Source organism: Wasmannia auropunctata, unplaced genomic scaffold (assembly GCF_000956235.1).
Source record: "Wasmannia auropunctata unplaced genomic scaffold, wasmannia.A_1.0 LD336071.1, whole genome shotgun sequence".
In the NCBI taxonomy this organism is placed as follows: domain Eukaryota; kingdom Metazoa; phylum Arthropoda; class Insecta; order Hymenoptera; family Formicidae; genus Wasmannia; species Wasmannia auropunctata.
Genome location: NW_012026819.1, coordinates 1367094 through 1389722, shown reverse-complemented (window position 1 = coordinate 1389722; position 22629 = coordinate 1367094). Strand labels below are relative to the sequence as shown.

General features: G+C 36.4%; 2 protein-coding genes across 5 annotated transcripts in view; both read right to left on the bottom strand.

The window, feature by feature from the left end:
• LOC105449901 (segmentation protein cap'n'collar) overlaps positions 1–11299 on the bottom strand; it is a 99726-nt gene extending 88427 nt beyond the window's left edge. The window contains exon 1 of one of the 3 annotated variants that reach the window (XM_011689356.1): positions 10279–11299. In XM_011689356.1, coding sequence (XP_011687658.1) covers positions 10279–10740 — 462 coding nt within the window. In that variant the 5' untranslated portion in view covers positions 10741–11299. Of the gene's footprint in view, positions 1–1260; positions 1336–2209; positions 2387–10278 lie in introns of those variants that run through there. The other 2 variants (XM_011689357.1, XM_011689359.1) reach the window with 2 other exon arrangements.
• Positions 11300–15047: 3748 nt separating this feature from the next.
• The window catches only part of LOC105449902 (endoplasmic reticulum aminopeptidase 1-like), a 16299-nt gene continuing 8717 nt past the window's right edge, over positions 15048–22629 (bottom strand). For both annotated transcript variants that reach the window (XM_011689360.1, XM_011689361.1), the window contains 11 exons: positions 21961–22057; positions 21786–21868; positions 21490–21695; positions 21219–21399; positions 20789–21014; positions 20070–20647; positions 19745–19988; positions 19224–19629; positions 18979–19121; positions 18508–18863; positions 15048–18405 (listed from right to left, as the gene is read on the bottom strand). In XM_011689360.1, the coding sequence (XP_011687662.1) occupies positions 18244–18405; positions 18508–18863; positions 18979–19121; positions 19224–19629; positions 19745–19988; positions 20070–20647; positions 20789–21014; positions 21219–21399; positions 21490–21695; positions 21786–21868; positions 21961–22057 (2682 nt within the window). In that variant the 3' untranslated portion in view covers positions 15048–18243. The remainder of the gene's footprint in view (positions 18406–18507; positions 18864–18978; positions 19122–19223; positions 19630–19744; positions 19989–20069; positions 20648–20788; positions 21015–21218; positions 21400–21489; positions 21696–21785; positions 21869–21960; positions 22058–22629) is intronic.

Here is a 22629-nt window from a genome sequence, read left to right as displayed (position 1 = left end):
AATGTAAATGATTCACTATAGTTTCATCACCCTATTTTAATAGGAATTTAATTTGTGAGGACAAAAAACATTTTTAATCAATCAGAAATAACTTAACTTGGGCATATTACGCTCGTTAGTTTGATCTAATTTATTTCTGATTGTTTTTTTTTTACACTAACAAGCTTGTCGTTATATTATTTAAACATTTTTAATACTCATAAATAATTGTCCTTATAAATAATTTGTTACTAAAAGATATCTAAAAGCTGAGAGAAAATATAAAAATAATAATGTATTTTACACGTGCGCAGCGAAGCAATAAGTCAAATAATATTAAAATAAAGATACATGTTCGCTGAATAACTTATTGCAATTTACTAATTTAATAGTCGACTGGGCATGGCAAAACTTCACGAAAAGCGCAACAAAGATTTCGAGATCTGTTCGATTGCCAAATACGCGTGTAGACGCGTGGGTTTAACCCGCGAAGGTTAGGAGATCGCTGCACTCTTTCATGAACGAATGTTGTTGAACGCATTGCGACACGGTTATTTTTGCAAAAGCTACCTCGATCCCGCTAACCTTGAGTAGTCATCCTTCCTAAATGCCCATCCCCAACGATTCGGTGAAACGCGCAAAAAAATTCGTTCTACGTTCTACGCCGTATTTTCCCGCCGATCGACTTACATAGATGTGTGCGGCAGTGCTAATTTTATGGCGCGCGTCGAAAATAGTGCAATGTTGTTTACGTTAACGCTTACAAAGTTAATACGACAAAGACGGTCACTGCGCTAGTTCGTATAAATTGATGGCACTTTATTAGAGCGGGACCGCTCTGATTCACGGGGATTTTCGTTGACTAGAACAACATGCACAGCAAATCCATCGTAATAAAGCTTTCTACATTTGCCTTATGTTAAAAAAAATTATTTAGAGAATATTTACTTCATTTGAATAATCGATGTGATTTGATATTGGTAGTGGACGGATGTGATAATGAAAAAATCAACATATGAGAATCTCGGTGCCGGGTGCATTTATATTTTTTCGACTTTATAATTACGCCTTTGATTAAATTTTCATCAAAAAAAGCTTCACCTCAAATCAAAAGATGTATAATATTGTGCTCAAATATCTAGTTGAAACTTGCATCGATTAAAAAAAAAGGATTTGTAAAATCGAGTGACGTGAACGCACACACACATGCGGGAGCGATAAAAATAAAACAAGGAAAATATGTGTACAGGAAATGAAAGTTTCATTTTGCTAAAAACTTACCAAAAGACATTGTACATCATATTCGGTGTTATTAATACAGAATGTTGCGGTTCTGTTGCACAGCAAAGAAATACCGTGATGTTTACGCGAAGCAACTTCAAGCAAGTTTTAAAGCAAGTTTTAAAGATAGCCTCGATAAATTTAGAGAGATGTGACATGATACATACCTGAAACAAAAAAAAATACCCATATCGTTTAGATTACCGTCGATAATAAAAAATGAAAGCACATAGGCACAGTAAATAATTTATATATTATAATTATATTAATAAAAGCCAGCATATATTGAAGTTTTTTAATCATGATCCTCTAAACGAGGAATATACATATAGTGTATCGAGATTTTTCTGTCACAATTGTGCGTGTAGATCATACTACAGATTATAACAAATTATTTTGACTTGTTTAAATGTCAAGAATATTGCCAAACTGTAAACCACATTAACATTCCAAGTTTTCTCCCGAGAGGTCAACCACTACGAGAATCAGTGTATATTTTTTAGAAATATATTGCTAGTATTGCGGCAATATGTATTATATATACAATACTAGCAATACGCTATCAATACATAGCAATACCTCGAGCAATACCTATAGCAATACATTAGCGTCATTAGCAATACTTGGCAATAGGTGGCAGTACATGAGGTAATAAATGGCAGTACATCAGATAGTAGATGGCAATATTACTGACAATACAAAAGCAATACAATAGCAATGCTAACAATAAAATGTGTATTGCCATAATTGACAATCACTGTACATTTTTTTAGTAGTGGTTGATCCCTCGTTTTCTCCTTTGCAATTTAAGTACAATATCTAGTGATCCGAAAGTTTCACATATTCGCGAATGGTACGCAGTGTACGTGTTTTATCACGTGTGAAACAACGATGGCTTTCTGTTTTCCGACAAAGAATTAATACAACACTAATCCGATAAGAAACGTACATCGACCGGCACAAACACGGTGACCATTTTCGGCTGCTTCCTCTTCCTGCGCGCCATTTGACACGTCTGACCGGACAACGGCGGTGATCTCTGTGCTTTCGATTAATTACACGCGCGGGCACACGCGGCATTTAACTTGGATTCGTCGCGCGGCGTGCCGCCGTACTGCCGGCCGCTCGCACCTCGGGATCGGCGAGGCGACTTTTGTCCGTCAACCGCGACGGGTCGTCAGGGTCATCGTTTGCATACGCTCGCGATGCTGATTTATGAAAATTTATGGAACGCTCGATGAACACGTGACGCGACAACGACGGAACGTTCGTTATCGAACGATAAAACTTGTTAAAAGAAACGTCACATCTCACGGTGAAACTAAGAAACTTGATTCAACTACTGACAAAATCGCGATCTGTAGAGACACCTTAATCGCGAGGATCAAATGGGTCACGCAATTCGAGAACGTCGAGCTCATTAACTCGAGAAAGTCGCATTCATTAAATATTTATTATAAATAAATGGAAAAAGTATCAAAGAAAAGTAAGAGCAAATATAAATTTCTCTAAAGTCTATTTTACACATGTAAGATTTCTTAAATCAAATGTAAACCTGATTAAAAAAGTGAACTGTCACAATAAAACGTTAATACCTTTGGTAACATTATCATGTTTACACGTTTCTATTTTGGAGCGTCACATTCTGCTAATGCAGAACAGTATATTAAGATGGTTCAGAGCGAATGGAGCGAATATTCGATATTATCCAATACTCCAGTAATTGCGAGCGAAATATTCTTCTAATATCCAAGCAATGGATTGATAGTTGTACCAGTTAATAAATATGCGCTTCGCTTGAATGCACAAATATGGCATAATTCTTACGCACTGTTCACCGACCGAATAACTTAATATAGTTCACGGAAAATTATGATTATGTTCGTGTAATAATTAGAGATGTGATTATCAATGTTATCGAATTTTTACAATAAAATAATTTAATATTAAAGATAAAAAGTTCTAATTAGCAATAAAGCTGTTCATGAAACGCGATACTAATAAGAAATAAGACTTCCATGATCAGAAATAATACCTATACAGAAATGTATTAAAATATACGGTAAATTATGATCCGATGAGAATGGTTTCATAAGCGAATAATAATAATAATTCAACTTCGTTCAAGGTTCAATCATTACACGCATTGTTTACCTTAGGAGACCCTCCGTCAAGCGATCATCAAATCTCTGTGATAGATCACATATGATTGTGTTTAATCGCTGCACACTCCACGTGAAGGCTGAATATTCTCAACCTTTGCACTCGTGCGCAATATAGTACGCGCGCGACATTGTAAACGTATTCGCACGATAAAAAAAGTGATGAAAAATGTAAGAACTCGCTACACGATGCGATCCAACCGGTTCAACAACAATAATCGAAACACTGCTTAATTACGCACCAACAAATTATAAGTTAAGGCTTAGTATATTTATAACTTGAATACAAAAAAGTATATCCGATTCGATTGAGATAAGATAAATGCACTTTACTATCTGTCTTATTTCAAATAAAATGTCAAATGTCGACTATTTCTTTTGATTTTCTAATCAAAATTTCTTTCTAAACGATTATTATTAAAAAATATATATACATAATATTTTTAATAATTTATGCGAAATTCTTCCATATAAGCTAATTTTCAAATTAGCTTATAATTATTACAGTTTTATATAAACATAATAATTCTTATAATGGTCTTTTAAAAATATGGGATGTTATGAAACTAGCTTTGACTCTTAAATTTCCTTAATTGAAATAAATTAATGAAAACAACTTCTAATTCTGAGAAATATGAGAATCTTATCAATTGCATATATTGCATTTTCTTGTAAATAATCTGGATATTATTTACATAAAACCGACTTAATCGATTTAATGTGTAATAACATAACATTACATCTTTCAGCAAAACAATTCTGTTTTACGAAATCAATCGCTAACTAACAAATTTATTCGCAACAGTTGACATGCTGATAGTTGCTCATCTCATGAATATTTTTTCACATCGAAAAACTGAAAATTGTCTCAATTCGTCGTCTTTCCTGTTTATGTACCTCACCTCAAGGCTCCGATCTATTGCAAAATTGTCGCACGATTTAAAACTTGGCAGGCGGGCAACTGGTGCAAAACAGCGAATAAATTCCCGTTACGTCGATCATAAAAATAATGGATCATAAAACAGAGCAACGGTTGAACGTGACAATGGTATAAAAATTTGGATTACGCCAATTGTCAATCAGAATTTGAACTCATCAGACTTTATTATTAAGAATAAGTTCCAAAGTTGCGAATTACCATCAAATATAAATGAGTGATTAATAGTGATTAGTATAATATAGTAATAGATAATATATGATAATATTTACTAAAAATATTTTTGTGGAAATTTTTAATACATGCATAAAATCAATCCGAAGAGAGATAAAAATGTTTACGTTAAATAAAGATATAAAATATAGTAAAATTTTAACATTTAAATATCAAAAGTTGTGCATAAATGTTAAAAAATAACATGGAAAACAAAACGAGCAAATAAAGATAGTAAACTGTTTGTCCTCGACGTTACATCGACCTTCGTTTCGCAATGTTACCTAGAACTCTAGTTTTTACGCTGATAGCTCTTTATCTGTTAATTTCTTTGCATTTGCGCTTTACACGTGGACATTTTATATCCAAAGAATTTTGACGTGACAAAATGCTATATGTATATGTATATATATATATACATATATACATATATATATATACATACATATTTAATTATTATTATAGTAGCTCTGTACCTCTACTCTGTACCTCTACATATTAATGCTAATGGAATTGTGTATGTTAGTTAAATGATAGAGCTAAATTTACATTGTATATTTTTTATATATGTATTTTATGTAAAAAACCTTTTTTTGCATAAAATACGAAAAAACTTTCGAATAACCAATTGTAGATTGATATATTTTTTCCTGTTGTTATAAATCGCATCATTCATAAAATGAAACATAGCATATAAGAATGTACATATAATTGTATATTGAAAAATCAAAGTTTGCCAATAAATTGTTGCCATCAATAAAACATTGTATAGTATATCGCTAGTTTAATCTCTATTATTTATCTACAATGTAATCATTAGAACCACGTGAGAGATATACTTCGTTCGATCGGAGTAGGGCAATTTGCCAATCTTGTCTCTGCAAAGATGTGTATTCGCTACATAAAATCCTACGTATTATTCTCCCGAGACACGCTTGACTGCTGCTGCCTTTCTACAACCGGGGAAAGTCTGACATCCTCGATTTTCATACATAAAAACATCGATCGAAGGAAAGACATTAATTTACTTGAAACAGTTTCAAGGAATTAACAAGGAATATTTAAAAGATAATTATGTAAGATGAAATATCTTAAAAAATTTAATAACAATAAATTTATATATGTTAAAATTTACCACGTATATTTATAATTCCACGTAATAATGTACCTATTCACTATTTATAAATAAATAAGTCACGTAAAAAATGCAAAATAAAATATTTATACAACATTTTCTCTCATGAATCAAATTAATTTTGCGATGCATATTACTTCAAACCATGGCTTCCTAAAATACGTTGAAACGAGTAGTATGAGATGTGATTACTAATATACGGCACGAAATACGAATGATTTATCATAGCCCGTCGATGTTCAAATAAATAAATATTAGGATTCGTAGTTTCAAAATGTTACTGAAATATATACAAAGTTTACATTGAGAATATCATATCTATGCTTAATCGATTCCTGGCGAGCTTTCATCGCGTGCCAATATTTACTGCAGCAGTTAGTGTCACTTTTTCGTTTAATTTGCGCGTCCACATAAATGTCGCATCATCAAGAAGAAAAAAAAAAGAGTACTCTGATTACCGACCAAAACGAATATGTGCTGAGCGTCGCGTGCTATGAAAAGTCTCGCGGAAATATAAAATGCAAGCCTTGGAGTTTGCACGGCATTCGATCATTCAACGCGTCCTTAGCACGCAAAAGTCAAGACGGAAGGGCGAATTCTTTTTCACGACCACCTTTTTATGCTCGCGTCGAAAAGCCTCAACCGTTTCCTAATTCTGGACGCATATATCGCTCTGGAAATGAGAGATTTGCACAGAAGATTTCGCATCAATCCTCAAGGAATCGGGGTCACATCTGCTTTTCGCGCATACCTTTTTTTCTTGCGCGAAGTCGTTTTTAACGCGTGCATTCGCATGCAATTATTTTTGTAATCGAGGCCGTCGCAAAAGCCTGACGAAAAACTTAGGCAGTGTCTCGCCCAAAACGTTTACTCGAATAAAAAACGCGGTGTGGTTTATCAACGCGGTATCTATAATTGCCATAAAAAAATTAAATAATAATCTTATTAAAGAATGAATTGATATAAATTCCATGTTCTTCGAAGTTCGATAAATTCACTGATGTCACCCACGTGTTGAAATGAGGCCAAATATCTAATTTGAAACAAGGTAGTTCTCGGTAATGTACGGAAAATACACTTACGTGTACTTTTAGTTGTATTTAACCAATAATATTCGAAAACAGTTAGAATTATCGCCAATACAGTCCCATTGATCGACTTTTTTATAAACATGAGTTTTTAATTTTTGAATAAGATTCATAATACGAGTTAATTGTTACAATGTCGTAAATATAAAAGCTCTTTTTAAAGACTTTAAAAACAATATGTATAATATATTATTATGCAAATTAATAAATAACAAGTATAAAAAACATGACATATTAATATCACAAAATCAACCTGTTTCATTATGTCACTTTTTTGCATCATATTAATCGAGACTTTTTTTAGTACATTGAATTGTGCGAACGATATCCTAGCTTGTTTCAGAAATATTTCTGACGCGAGAATTGCTTATTTTTCAATTGAATTCTCATTTGACGCATAAGCATATTTCACGAAACGTTACTCCAGTTCATAAAAGAATGAGAGATTTAAAAATCACTATTATAAAGATACGTTCTTGTTTCAATCGATTGCATCATCCCGTATTCGTAGCATCGTACGTCATAATAGCGATTGTTATCCTTCGAAAACATCTTTTTGGAGTAGCATATAATTTTTTTAAATTCCTTAAAACAATCTTTGTTAACATTTCTAAGTGTATTTTCAATCTATGAAATACATTTTACATTACGAAAATAAAATCTAAGAATTGAGAATAGAAAATTGATATATTATACTACTGCATTTTTCAATAATCCTAATACTGTTTGCATTATTAATTTAGAAGACAACTTAATTTTTAAAATATTATGTTAAATTATATTAAATTTTGATAATTAAAATACCATCAAATGTTTTATTTCATGCGCGAAAATATTTGGATATTCGATATATGTATATTCGTAAATCGATAGAGCAATATTCCAGCGAAAACATGAGTATTCAGTTACACCTGATTTTTCCGCACACACATGCATGCAAAGGATGAGATAATTCAGAAAAGAAGTGCTTCTACATGCGAGTGATATCATAGCTTTGCGTGACCTCAGTTCAAAGATCGTAGAATTCTATTAGTGACCAAATCCAGTTAACACGATTCTATTTTAAGTAAATCAATCGCAATATCTAACTAATTCTGTTCTAGTCGGTCACAAGAAAAACCATTAAAATATTTTTGTTTCTAGACACAATTTAAATTAATAAATCGATGCACGTTAAACACGTCTCTTTTTATATACTCTTTTTATATTTTAAGTATCGGAAGTATTGTTTATTAATATTTTTTTCTTAAGAAAATTTTAATATACAAGCATTTTATTGTTCTCTAACAACCCTATAATTATTTGGGAAAGATAAATTAAAGTTAGATAAGTAAACTTTAAATTAGATTTAATACAGATATCAAGAAGCATGTATTGCAAATATATTATCTTATCATTATTTAAAGAATTATTATCTAAAGAAATTTTACTTTTAAATTATAATTGTATAATTAAATTTAATAAATGTAATTGTACATAAAATGTAAGCTAACTTTTATAATAAGCTTTTGAATCAAAATATGCATATTTTCCTCTAGATTTCTTTCGTGCGCGCGCATTTGATCCTTTCGAAATCGAATAATCTAATTAAAGAGCGAATCGATTCTGCGAGAAAATTTAGAAAGAAAAAAATATTATATAAAAATATTAAAAATTTTATTATATTAAAAATATTATTTACTAATATATTTATTAATTATAAGACTTGTTATACATTATCATCTAAATTGCGATATTCATCATGCATGATTAATTTATTATTGTTTATGACGCGTGATATCTGTCTTGAGATGTTATACTTTTTATCATGGAACGTGTCATGATGCGTCATTGCACTCAATATACACGATCACACACGATATCAAAGGATTTTTAAATTTACTAAAAGCGGTCGTCGCTAATTGTAAGTTGGTAACAGATTCGTAATTAATTGACCCAGATCGGCCGGTATAGGCAACTTGAGTACGCAAGGACGCTTGTCCTCAGAAGGAAAGAACCGATGCTCGTGTAGGTTCGGCAAAAAATCGTAAAAAATAAGACGAATGATTATGGACGACTGAATGCAGTCATGCTCTCAGGTGTAACAAAGAGAAAAGTGGGTTTATGACTCATCAGCCCGTTATTTTCCATCACGCGGCACTGTTTATGGTATTGCTTCAAAAACTTTATTTTACGAATTCCTTCGAATTTTATGAACAGTATTCAATTCTTTCAGTTCTTTCTCTGAAGGTACTCGTACTATAGGATAAATACGATAACACAATACAGTTTGAAACAAAACTAATATTAGATGTTGTTATACATATACATTTCTAAATTGAAGACGTATAGTATGTAATTACATTGATAAATATGCCGTAATCTATAACTTTTATTTGCAATCTCTTGTAAAAACAAAAATAAAATCTAAACATAAAAAGAACTGAGTGAGTTTAGATCATAATGTATCTATCTAATTCTATGTTTTCGATTGTTCATAATCATACGCGTATGAGATATCACGTCAAAGGTCTTACTCAACTCGACGTAAACGTAATTATTCGTTATATAAACCGCGCAAGATTCCATCAGGCGAATTAAATTGATATTAATGAAAGATTGAAGTTGTATACAAACCAATTTAACGCTGTAAAAAAGGAGAAGAGGTACGAAAGAGAGAAGAAACGAGAGAGAAGTGGAGGGAAAGAGGACGACGCTTCTACAGGCAACAAGGTCGCCGCAAGGATTTGCGGGGTCATTTACATGACGCGATTATACTGCTGTCAAAGAGCGATATTGCTCTGCTTTCAACAAACTCTTACCAACGTGACCGAGGCGCGGTTATTTCTGATTTTTTAAAAACGTTCGCACCGAGCAAAGAAAAATAATGTTCCAGATATTTGGCAGTGGTGCCGCGTGCACTGCCAAATATTATTTTTAAGTCTGATTGTTGCATGCAGTTTGACGCGCTCAGGATTTACGTATTGATTATTTTTTTCGTGTCTTTATAAAAAAAAAAAATATGTTAAAAGATGCTGTGAATGATATATGATTACAGCATAAAATATCAGTGCGCTGTCCTACATGACAACTTATTGTCAGTTATTATACTATGTGATGTCATAAACGATATTTTTAACTGTAAAGAAATTATATATTTTAAAATAAAGAATAGATTAAGCAAAGGAATTCCTACTTGCACTTAAAGTATGCAACACTTAAAACGCCTTTAAAACGATATTTAAATACTTTCATGTTGGATATAAATGTCATATTATAACCATGACTGTCTGTAATATAGAATAAGAGCAAAGGACTAGCATTTAGTTTGTATAATATAAAAGAAATGATCTAAAAATGTATGATAATCGAAGCATCATAAATAATAATTTTAATAACGCAAAGATATATCTGTGTATCAAAGATATACTGTGACACATATTAATCCTCACTCTATTCCATACATCATCACTCTCTGCTAGCAAAATCAACTGAAAGATGTACCTCTTGAGTGAGCTCCGCTGCGCCAACTGGTTCTGCAGGGCTCTGGGTGGAAGTCGGTGGATCAGGAGATGTCATATCCCTGGTTGTGTTTGCAGAAACCGGCACGCTGGAACCGGCCACCGTCGCATTTCTACTGGACTCCTCGACGTTCAGCAGATAGGCGTGTATGGCATTGAGACCAGAATTCATTCTGTTGTATCTCCCCAATGAGTTGAGTTCCTCGAACAGGTCCCTTTGATAGTTCAGCAGCATGGAGTCCGGATTCTTCGGGTGGATGTACATCGGACGATGGATAATCGTGTGATCCGTGTGCCATCCGGATCCGTTGTTTAGATCCAAGGATCCCACGTTGAGGGTCTGGATGTCCAGGCCCAGGTAGGAGTCCGGATCCACTCGCAGCAAGGAGAGCAGCAACGCGAGCTGCAGCAGCTCCTCCCGATACAGCTTCTTTATGCACAACATCTTGCCGCTCCGCCCGAATTGAATTTCGCACAAAGAAGAACAGTTCCTATAGATCTTGACACGTCGTCACACACACGCACTCTCGCTCTCTCTCTCTGGCTAACTATCCCTCTTAAGTACAAACAACGAACTCGGCGTCATGAGGAAATGACGCAATTCTGCAAAATATTCATTGACATCACGCGCGGGCAACGTAAGGACAGTCCCGTGTAAACAGAGGGTTCCCTCGGGGAATAGCGAACCGGACACTGTTCACGCGACGAGATCACGCATCACGAACGAGTCGCGTGTTCCAGTTTTTAAGGTTAGAGTACGCAGCTCAGCTCGGCTCAGCGGCGGCCAGGACGCTGGGGTTTTAAATTTCTCGCGAAAAATGTACGGAGGAGCTCCCACGGGGGGGAGAGCGACCGATCGCTCGTGGTGCCGGAGTGGAAGTAAAGGATGCGCGGTTTTCCCAGCGAGCCGGGTGTAGGTCAGTTACACGAGGACCGAAATAACCTCAAAAACCGCGCACGAGCCACCGATCAGCCTGCAGTGCTCTAGCCGCGCGCACGTCGCGCACGCATGCCTCACGGACACTCCTCCGGCAGGACGGCGGCGCTTCTAGGCGGCGCCTCCGCTCCGCGCCTCCTTATCGCCGACGGTACTCTCGGGCACTATCGGAGTCGCGAGATGATGACAGCAGCGCGGGATGCGATGCGAGCGAGACGCCTCGTCGAGCGACAGCTTCACGCGCGGATCAGCTGTGATCGCGCGAGGCGGACGGAGGCGGCGAGGACTCTGACAGACTGACACTGTGACAGATGCCGCACTACACTTACGTACACGTATGTATGCACGTGACGCACACTAGGGCGCGCGCGTCAAAGACACGATGATTCGAGCGGACGATTCGAACCTCGGAGCGACGGTTCGCGCGCGCGCGCGCGCGTTATCCGCGAAGCGTTATGCCGCGTTACGCTCGCTCCTTTGCGTACGACGCGACGTACGAGCCTCGTACGCCGATGAGACGACACTTTTTGCCGCGCACGACACTTTAGCCTCTCGACACGCGGAGAAACCACACGTCCGACCGAGCGTGCGAGCGAGCGGAACGTCCGTCGCACACCTCGCCGGGAGAGATCGTTCGCGAAATGTGACTCAGCAATCGCGCTCCGGCCGCGACGCGACGTCGCGCGCTCGTCAGGGCCGCGCCGACGCCGCTGATTTCCCCGCGCGTTTCCTGATCGCGCGCACGTCCGGCGATTATCGCTGCTTTGCGCGTGCAGTAGGTACGTATAACGTACATATACATATAACATCACGAGCGGCAACAAATCGCGCCGCTTTCGATTCCGTTATCGCCGCGATAACGATTTCTACGAGCCGCGCGTATCCACGATACGCGCGAGTTGAAACGTGAAAAAAAAAAGAGATAGAAATCGATATGGTCGAAAAGAATCAGGATCTATCTTCTTCGGCGCGTCGCACGTCACATGCGTCAACGCGCGCTTGTTTACGTCTTACGCACGCGATTTAGCGTTTTTTTTTTAATCTTTTTCGACTAGCGTATAGCTTGAAACTTCGATCATCTGTTTGCAATCCGATGCAAGTAAGAGTCGCGTAAAGATGCAAAATCATGGTGTTGATAGCGAGTCCCACTACCGGATAATGATTATTGAATGCGTCGCGATGTAAGTATGCGTCGTTTATATAACATACTGACTTTCCGCATTTTCGAATATATTTATTCGCAATGGAAAAAAAAAATGTAATTATGATGATATGCGTAATTGCGTAACATTTTCGTGGCACGTCTTACGAAGTCTGCGTTAGAAATGACAAATAAATGCTTGTCGAAAAGTAGATATTTTTTAAGAAATTTACAGTTTCTTTGCCTTCATCAGAAATTCAAATAGGGCTGTAGCCGCGCGATTATTTATCACTGGGGACAGAAATAAATATCTGCAGTAATATATTATAATTCCCGAATTGAAATTCAACGAAGCTTATTTTTAACAAAGTGTCTGATTGAATCTCAAAATGTCTTCGAAAGGAGATATACCTCTTCAAAATTATTTTTGAAGATAAAATAATTTTGGAGCTCGTCGAGAAATGTGTTCCCGATATTTCATGATGCGGAATTAACGTTATACGATTCGTGAATCATGCGGGCTCTATGTTGCGATGCTATTAAAATACACGTATCTGCCGTGTGTGCGCGATGCGTATTGCGATGTGGAACGCCGAGCTAGCTCCAATGAATAGACTGCACGTGCGCCGTCTTTACACGTATACGTACCTACGCGCGTAGTTCGATTCTCGTTGACGAAAGACCGTCCGCTGGCCTGATTACCAGTCACAAAGCGAAGTGATGCAAAGCCTGTTTGTAATTGCGGCGCGCGAGTATTATAAATATGCGCACGTGGTAAAATACGAGTAGCGTTCGCGTCATCCTCTTCTGTATAAAAATAACTATATAGTAGTTTTCTTTATTTCTTTCCTATCTATTATTAACGGTACTTCGTATTTACATTTGACACTGACAATGAATCGTCCAATTATCTCGCGGGCACGATGTTAATCCCACCCGTAAAAAAAAAAACATCTAATCTCGTGCGGATTGAAAGTCGCGCGTGACCAATCGTCTAACACCATTACGACCGTACGTAAACGTGCGTAATACACGCCACGCGATGTAATTTCTATCGACGAAACAATTTACTTTCTCCGCGTCTCACTGTCATTAGGTTGAATTCTCTTGGTAGCGATTGCTTCATTTTTGACGGGAGATTCCACGTGACGCTCTTCGTGCTCGACCGAGGAAACGGCTTCCGGAGCAGATCCCGGAAGTTGCTCCATGGAAAGAAAACCTCTTCGATTTCTAATAATAATTTGCTAATAACAATTTACGAGAAGTCGGGATTGTTCGTCAATAGAAATCCACGTGTCTTTGATTTCGATTCTCGACGACGATTTCACCGTCAGTTGTCATCGTATACCTCTCCGTTTTTTCCGTTCTCGTCGCAATTTCGTATTCGTCCGTCACAGACGAACTTTGACCCGTGCTGGCCATATTCGAGTGCGCGCGTGGCACCGTTTACTACGTTTACGCTTTCTGCGTACATGTAGCATGTATGTGCACGTATATACACGATCTACGCGCTCTCGCATGCCAAACGACGACGCGTTTGTCTTCGCTCTCACCTGACGCATGACCTTCGTCAACGATGGAACGTTGCCAGGCGACAATGGTCGCGCGCGCCGACAGCTTCTCCAGCGGGCGGTATATTCGGCCTGATTCTTTCCTCGAAGAACAACGCCGAAATTTGTCCCTATCGTTTTGTTATCGTTTTCTCTAGACCGTGTTACTTACCCTGCTACGCAAGAAAACGCCGCGGTGCGTCACCGCGATTGACACTTTTATATCACAGACACTTTCTTTACCACAGCCACGCACCGACCGCGATGTTCTTCTCACCGTATGCCGCCCAGGATCCCGATCGTATGAGAATGTATACTACGAAAATACGAGATAACTGTGATATCGCTTCCGTCTTCCACGTCGTTTTGTAATCGCGGTGTCTATTTGACATGCAGATTTTTGACACGACGTGTATTTTGAATGCGGGGTCAATGTCATTGATTGTGACTACCGCCAAAGTTGAGTCTGAAGTTTATGAAATGATTGTAGGAAACTTTCGTGAGACTTTCGAAGTTTGCCAAGTTTGTATGTTTTTTTTTTGTATAAACACGTATGTACCATAAATGTTACATTATGTTTGTACAAAGTTTGTAATACACATTGTGTCGGTTTACGATTTTTTCTGTGATGTGTGTTTAAGGATCGTTTCATTTAAATATAAACCATTCTAGAGTGTATTTGAGTGTGTATCCAAGTTCGTCCCAATTTGTTATTATTCATTATAAATAATGCATCCACATATGATGGCTGTACGTATATTTATTTTCATCTAAAAAAAGACATTACCATACAATACGATACAATAATTCTAATCATTCTGCTTAACTTATTTCTGATTTTCTTACAATAAAAATACAAATTATTTTTTCATATTCTAGCAATTTATAATATTATCAAATTAGACTGTAATCTTGCATAGGTAATTTAATAAATTTTTTTAACGTTCTCGTTATTTTATATCGTTACATATTACAATACAAATTTACATTTATTTTATATCATTATTATAATATTACATACAACTATAATTAAGAAACAAAATAAAAATATATATAATATATTGATCAAACTTCACAAAATTAAAGTTATTTAAAAAAATACATATATATTTGGTGTACTTTAAACATATATATATTTATTCGTATATTTATGCTTGTACATGTTTCATATTTTTTTATACAACAAAATATCTATGACAACAATACAGTTGAAAACGGTATATAATATATATTGTTATGTTAATTCACATAAATATGAGATGTAAGACAGCCTCGTTCTCTTAAGATGTAATCGTGTCGTGATTGCGTAAAATACATAAGTATATGATTACTCATGATTACTTTGGTATCCAGTCTTTCGATATAAGTAGTATTATTTTCGTGTTATTTCGTGTACAGTGGATTTGATATTATAAAATTATTTTCAGCGAAAAATAAATATCACCTTATCCGCCTTAATAAATTATTTATCTAACAATAAGACTAAATACTAAATAATAATCCTGATACAAATACATATCATAGAAAGTAAAACGTCGAATATTTGACAATCGTTATTAGATCGAAATTCACAGCTGCAATTCCGAGTTCGTGAACGTGCAAGTAACGAAAGTACGTATAACGTACGCACTTACCCACTTACTTTCGATTATTTAAAATGTGAAAAATAGGCCAATCGGTTCGCATCTCGCACAGGTCGGCGGGCAGACGCTCCCTTAAAAATTTTGAAGCGAATGTCGTTAACGCTTCAATAAGACAGAACATCCGTTTGTGAAAAAATACGCTATTTACACGTAAGATATCTAATTGTGCGTCGATTCGTTAATTCGCCGTTTGGAGTGTATCAAAATCTACTTAATGGAACGATGAAAAATGATTTCAGTGCTGCAATTTTTTATTTACAGACTTTTTTTCCACGTGCGGGGAAATCGTGTATGTATGTGTAGGTATTTATATGTGCGTGCCCTCAGTTCGCTCATGGAACCACGTATGTAAAATGCGACGAGCACAAGGAATTATGCGCCGTTAAGTAGATTGATCCAATAAGAAAGATCGCGCTAACAATAAGTATTAAATATCGAAATAATGCCATTTTGCAGTGGACATTGGTAAGCACAAAATGGCAGTAAAAATTCGTGGCAAGAAAATATCGAAGAATCGCCGTGTCCCGTGTGTTCGAGCGTGACGATGAGTAATAACGTGTTTCATTTAAACGAGTGCTTAAATTTTATCTTTACAACTGTATCTTTACAAGGACACGTCAATTTCAGATATAATCAGCTACCCAGTTACGGCAGCAACGAGAAATATTCAAGGAGTAAAATTGGGGACATGATTCAATATGTTCGATATCCTCTGATCTTTGATCAGAAATAATCGGTGCGAAAATTGCTTCGCAAATGGTTTTGCTTTCCCTGTAAAACTATTAGACACTTTGCAGACCTTCATATCTTTGTTCCGTGCGATCGGTTTTATGCTTAACAGCCTAAGTACTTAAGTCTTAATCACAGAACATAAAATTAATGTACATTAAAACAATTAAAATATAATAATTAATTATATTTTAAATATATCTCACTATTTTCTGGTGTTTATTGTCCAAATAGTTAATTGTACGATCAAAAAACGATAAGCAGATAAGCATATGGATTAGCTTTGGGGTATCGAGATCACATTGCAAAATTTATTCTGTTTTAAATTGAGATTTACTATTGTCAAAAATTTTTCAGAAATAAACGCAACCCCTCGAAAACCGTGACGTTTAAGAGATTTTTGATAAATTCAGCACTGACAATTTGCGTCATCATTTAGATTCTTCAAAGTATTCGATCAAACACGGTACATTGTCTTACATTAATACATGCACACCATACATATGTATATATAAAGCGTTGTTTAGATTATACACATATTTTTATTTTTTTTCATAATAAAATATTCAATTCTCTATTTATGCTACTTCGCATGAAGAACAACTCCACGCGAGACATGTGTTTCTGCGACTCCAGCAAGCCTCTAGCGAATACACGATACACGTTAGTGTTGATCCACAATAAGGATTTTAAGCCTTAAGCAGTAAGAAATAGACCAATCGTAGCCGAATATAAAGAGAATAATCGATTGTAATTGGTCAATGTCTTACGGCGTAAGGCTTAAAGTCCTTATTGTGGACCGACACTTACACATCGTTTTTTCTTTATATCCTCACAATTAATTAATTTGACATATATATCCACTTGGCTCTCGCGATCGAGTTTTTCTTCAACGCCGCCTTATCTCTCTGGACGGTGCTTGTGGCATAGACCTGAGAGATTTAGCAGTATTATGCCTCTCTTTACCATACATTGATATGCTACTTAAATATGTAAACGAACGATCGCTCATACAGTTATGATATTCTATTACCTCTAAATATCTGCAGCATTGCAGTTTTGCACGCAGACTTACGCATGGGACGTACGTGAATAGTATAATTAGCGTTTTCTCCGACAATATTGCTGCAAGCTCGACTCTTCCTTAAAATAATATTGGATGATTCAATATGTGGCTTGGATATCGCGTGGAAATGATTATCGTAACACCTTTTTGTTATAATAAAGTGTAGTAAATTCGAGAGACTCTAAAGTTTTCAATGCCAATAGGCGTATGTTGTTATTATAGCTCTTATCTGCCGATTATCAACCCTAGCATAGTTCATTGGCGATACATTGGTTAAACATTGGCATACATTGGGGATATATTGGGCCAATATTGCGTCAATGAATTGTATTAGTAGGAAACGACTATCCTAGAAACAATGATGTCTTTGCTCTCTCGCTGTGTCTTTTTATATTTAGTGATCCGACCGGCACGCGCTGCGTGCATGTTAAATAAATACTTTCGAAAGTGCATATAAATCGGTGTATAACACGTGTATTACACGTAAATAATTCGGCTTCTCTCGAGTTAGATGATCCTTTCCGGCAAGTAAACTATGATAACGAATTGTATACAGGATACATTTAAGTGTCTTTTTCTTAAGAAATACGATTTATTCTCGTTTAAGAGTTGTCATCTTTTAAATTCGATTGATTTGCCTGACGGAAATGACTTAATTTCTAATAAAACTGACGGAAATGGTTGTGACTTTGGATCCGCAAATTTATTATACAAGAATGACGATGATTGAGATTCTTTTCGCTCCCGAAATAATCGGGATTCTCATTTTTTTTGTAGGCTGTGTTTCTTAAGAGCGTACGAATAAGTATTGTAAAAAAATTAGCCATAATGATATCACGGTTGGATGCAGTTGCATTTCGGGTCATTCTCGACTTGCGAAGGTTAACTTGCAAGATTTATTTCCGCGAAGTATTGGGTGAGCCAATCGCTCACGCCTTTCGCATTTGTTTTCACCCAGTGGATGTTAAACTTTATCATCTCTAAGCTCTGCTGCAGGGTGCGATTAGCGCTGCGGACGTCGCGCTGCTTGAAGAATTCGGAGACCTGAGCAAAAAATTACGAGATATAACATGGTATAATTTTAAAGAAATCAAGCGCAATTATTTTTGAGAAATTGAGCGTCAAAAAGAAATCACTTCTCCTTACTTCGCGATAATCATACTCGGTGATGAAGTAGTCAGGAACAACGCTGAGTATGAGATTGTTTATCGAGAGCGATTCGTTCATATATAAAGCTTCTATTTGCGCCCAGTAGGCTTTAATGTGACGCCAAGCGAGATAATGTCCATGCGGATTGGCAGCAACGGCTGCTATGACGGTATTAACTTCTTGCGCCTTAAGCAAATTCCGATTTAGCGAAAGCCGAAGATAACGTTTAAGTAACCAAGGATCCATCGTCGCACCTAGGGCTTGCAACATTAATAGTTTCTCGCTCTGAAATTGCGTTCTAAGATAAACCTGCCAGCAATGTTGCCAGTCAGCCTCGTCTCCGAATTTGATGCCTACAAACATATTGTACAAAATATTTTACTTTGCATTTCTCTAATAATATTGGCATTATATAATCAGTATATTTATATACAAACATTTTATATAAAGAATATATCCATTCATTACCTGCCATATAAACGATATTCCGTACATTGGGTGCGATGCGTTTGCCTTTCGACATCCAGTCTTGAAAAAGATTTCTTGCAGATTTCACTACATCATCCATTTCTAATTCGATAGCGGATTTCAGTACTGCGATTCTCAATAATCTGCATTAAAAGACAACAAAATTTGAATTAATATTCTGTTCGTTGTTAGCCACTGGATATCTAACGAAGCATAAACGAGATATTCTAATTGCTATATTATACTTCTTCAAATGAGATCCTTCATCTGTCCAGCCAATGTGTTTTGTAATCGGACCCATCAGTTGTTTAAAGAATAAGATGTATTTCTTATATCCTGCACTCTCGGCCAGTCTGTCTTTCCAAAAGTTCAAATACCGAAGCGCGGTCGCCCATGGCGCGTAGTCTCGCTCGTTGACGAGGTAAAGCGAAAGTTGCAGTGGAATCGAGGCATTCACCTCGCCTGCATCGCAAAGCGAAAACGCATCGTCGATCAGACTCGCCCGATCTGCCGGGCTGAACTTAGTGTGATTCTTCATCAAAGTTTTGATAATCGAAATCCACATCTCCATCGGATAATTTACTCGATAGAAACCCGTCTGGTTGATGTTGCATTTGATATAATCGACATCGCTTGATATATCAAAAGTCGCTATGATGAAAAATAAAATACTTGTCTTAATTTCTTAGTCACGATTTGCAGGAAAGGCATATGGCAAAAACATATGTTTTGTACTGAGCAGATAAATTTTAATATAATTGTTCACCGTTGGTCATATTCATCCACACTTCCATAGGATCCTCCAGCATCGTCCAGTCATCCTGATCTGTGTAACAATTCAACGGAATGTACCACTTGTAGTCGAAGGGTGATTTGGGTTGTGAAATGTTTACTCCATCTTCTCGCGGCGAAATAAGGAATCTTTTTTGGGTCGCCGTGATAACACTGTCTTCACGGATGATAGTAACAAGTGGGAAGCCCATTTGTTGGATCCAAGTGTTCATTATAGTCTGCCGACACGCGTTTAAATTTTATTACATACGTGCAGCGAGAACGCGCGAAATATAATTACTCTCGCATATCGCACTTACCTTCACATCAAGCTCCGTACTAATGGATGTATTCTTGGAATGTTTTGTGAAAACCTCCCACAGATCATTGGTCTCCGTATTTCCGTACGCGTGTATATTTAGATAATCGTTTAGTCCGCGTTTAAAAACACTCTCGCATAAAACTACTTCCAACATATAGAGGACGGAAGCGCCTTTGTAATAGCTAACTGTATCGAATATGCTCTCTATCTCGATGGGGTTTTCAACGAGCACGCTTACGGGGTGACTGTTGGCTAGCGCGTCGAGCTCGAGCGCTCGTTGCGTCTTGTGTAATATGAACAAGTCCATCATGCCCCATTCGGGGAAGATGTGATTCACGCCTTTGTATTCAAAGAACGTCGCGGCACCTTCATTCAGCCACAGATCATTCCACCATTTCATTGTGACGAGATTGCCGAACCATTGATGAGCCAATTCGTGAGCCATAATAACGGCTATATACTCTTCTATTTTGGTAGGTGTTTCTTGCGGGTCAAACATTAAAAACGATTCTCGAATAGTAATTAGGCCCCAATTTTCCATAGCAATGGGCTCAAAATCGGGAATTGCTACCATATCTACAATCGCAGAAAAATGTCTTATGAAATATTATACATATTACATTACTTATATTATTGTTATTATATATTAATAATATTAAATGTTAACAATGTTTTTGTCAGTATGTTTTTTATTCATGCTTTATTTGAGGAGCGTACCTTGCTTTGGCAAAGGGTAAGGTATGCCGAAGAAAGATTCAAAGTAATCCATAATACGAGCAGCAGTTTTCATGGCATAGTTCATATGCGGAAGCATATGCGACGCGGCATACACACTTACGGATGTATTTCTCTTTGTTAGTTCGAAAACTCTTTTGAAATCGCATACCACAAAAGCCACCAAGTACGTCGACATGTCTACGGACTCTTGGAAATCGTCGCGTAGCTGAAAAGTAACATTATTCTGGCTCAGGTTGCAAATGCAGTCACTCGCAGGTAATATCGTAGTTGCAATAACATGATCTGAACTTGTCGTTCTTACGATCGGCATAACACACAGTGGACAAGTTAGTGATACCTTTGAGATATGCCAATCGCGAAGCTTTCACATCGAATTGAATAACTAACAAAAATATTAAATGTAACTTACGAGATTTGTGCCCAAGTAAAATCCAGCCTCTTCGGTATTTATGGCAGGCATATTACATAACGCAATATGAAATCTATCTCTATATATTGATATCTTAAATTTAGCTTTGAATTGTGGTTCATCGAAACATGGAAAGGCCATGCGCGCGTATGTTGGTTCGAAACGAGTTGTGGCCAAATATCTAAAAATTGAAGAACAAAATTTAAAAGCCCTTAAAGTCTTACTAGCAACAATAAAGCAATTTGTTGAATAATTTTAATTTCGTAGCTACCTGTAATCTCCTTCAGGTGTGGTGTAACTGCTGAAATAGAAGCCTTTAAGTTCAGTAGAATTCAATGTCGCATTAAAACTCAGAAATAGCGTGTAATTGTTCCTTTTTTGAAACGATTTGTCCTCCAATTCCAGATATAACTGCTCGCGCTTAGGATACTCGAGTAATTTCGCAATTTTTATCTCTTCGTGACCGTCTTTGACTATCTGAAAGTCAACTCTCGAAAATTAAAGAAAGACAAACATTGGCACGTAAAACCTGCACGCGTGATTGCAACTCTCATATATGTTACTTACTTGTTCCTTTATTGTCAAGTTTTTACTATGGAAGACGATAAATTTGGTCTCTTCATCAACGTAAAATTCAATTGTGACGCGGCCTACAAATTGAAGAATAAAGAAGAAATTTATTACATACAAACAAAAGCATATATTTTTTTTATATTTTAAACGCAAAAATTTTTAAGCTTACCTCTAAATTCTAAGGTGGTAAGATTTGGATGCATGGTAATATTGTATCTAGTAGGATGTGCGAAGGCAGGTAATCTTATGTTATCCCATGGAAATATCTGCAAGATTTCTCAATGTATTTAATGACCAATATAAAAAATAGGTACTTACTGCCATAATTATATCTACTAATAATATTTTGATTTTCCGCTATTCTGTACTATATATATATATATATATATATAGTACAGAATAGCGGAAAATCAAAATATTATTAGTAGATATAATTATGGTGTATATATATATAGTATATATATATATATATATATATATACTCAAATCAGGAAAACTAAGCATATATGTAAACGTGCGTAGAAATGGCCAGCCACGCGAAGAATGGATGAATGACGGATCACACACATGTATGTACGTTAGATCAGATTCGCGGAATGGATAACGTATTACATTTTCCACATTACGAATGCTGAAAATGATACAGACTCTGTCATACATGGAGATGCAAGCATAATTATTAATTTTCGTAGACGTGAAACGAACAATCACGAATGAAACAATCGCATCTATATTCAAGTATGTCTCATGAATTTAGCAAGAGCACTTTAAGCGAGCGCGAGCTAATTAAAGATTATCGCTTTCGATTGAATCTTACTGATGATAAAAAAATTGTCAG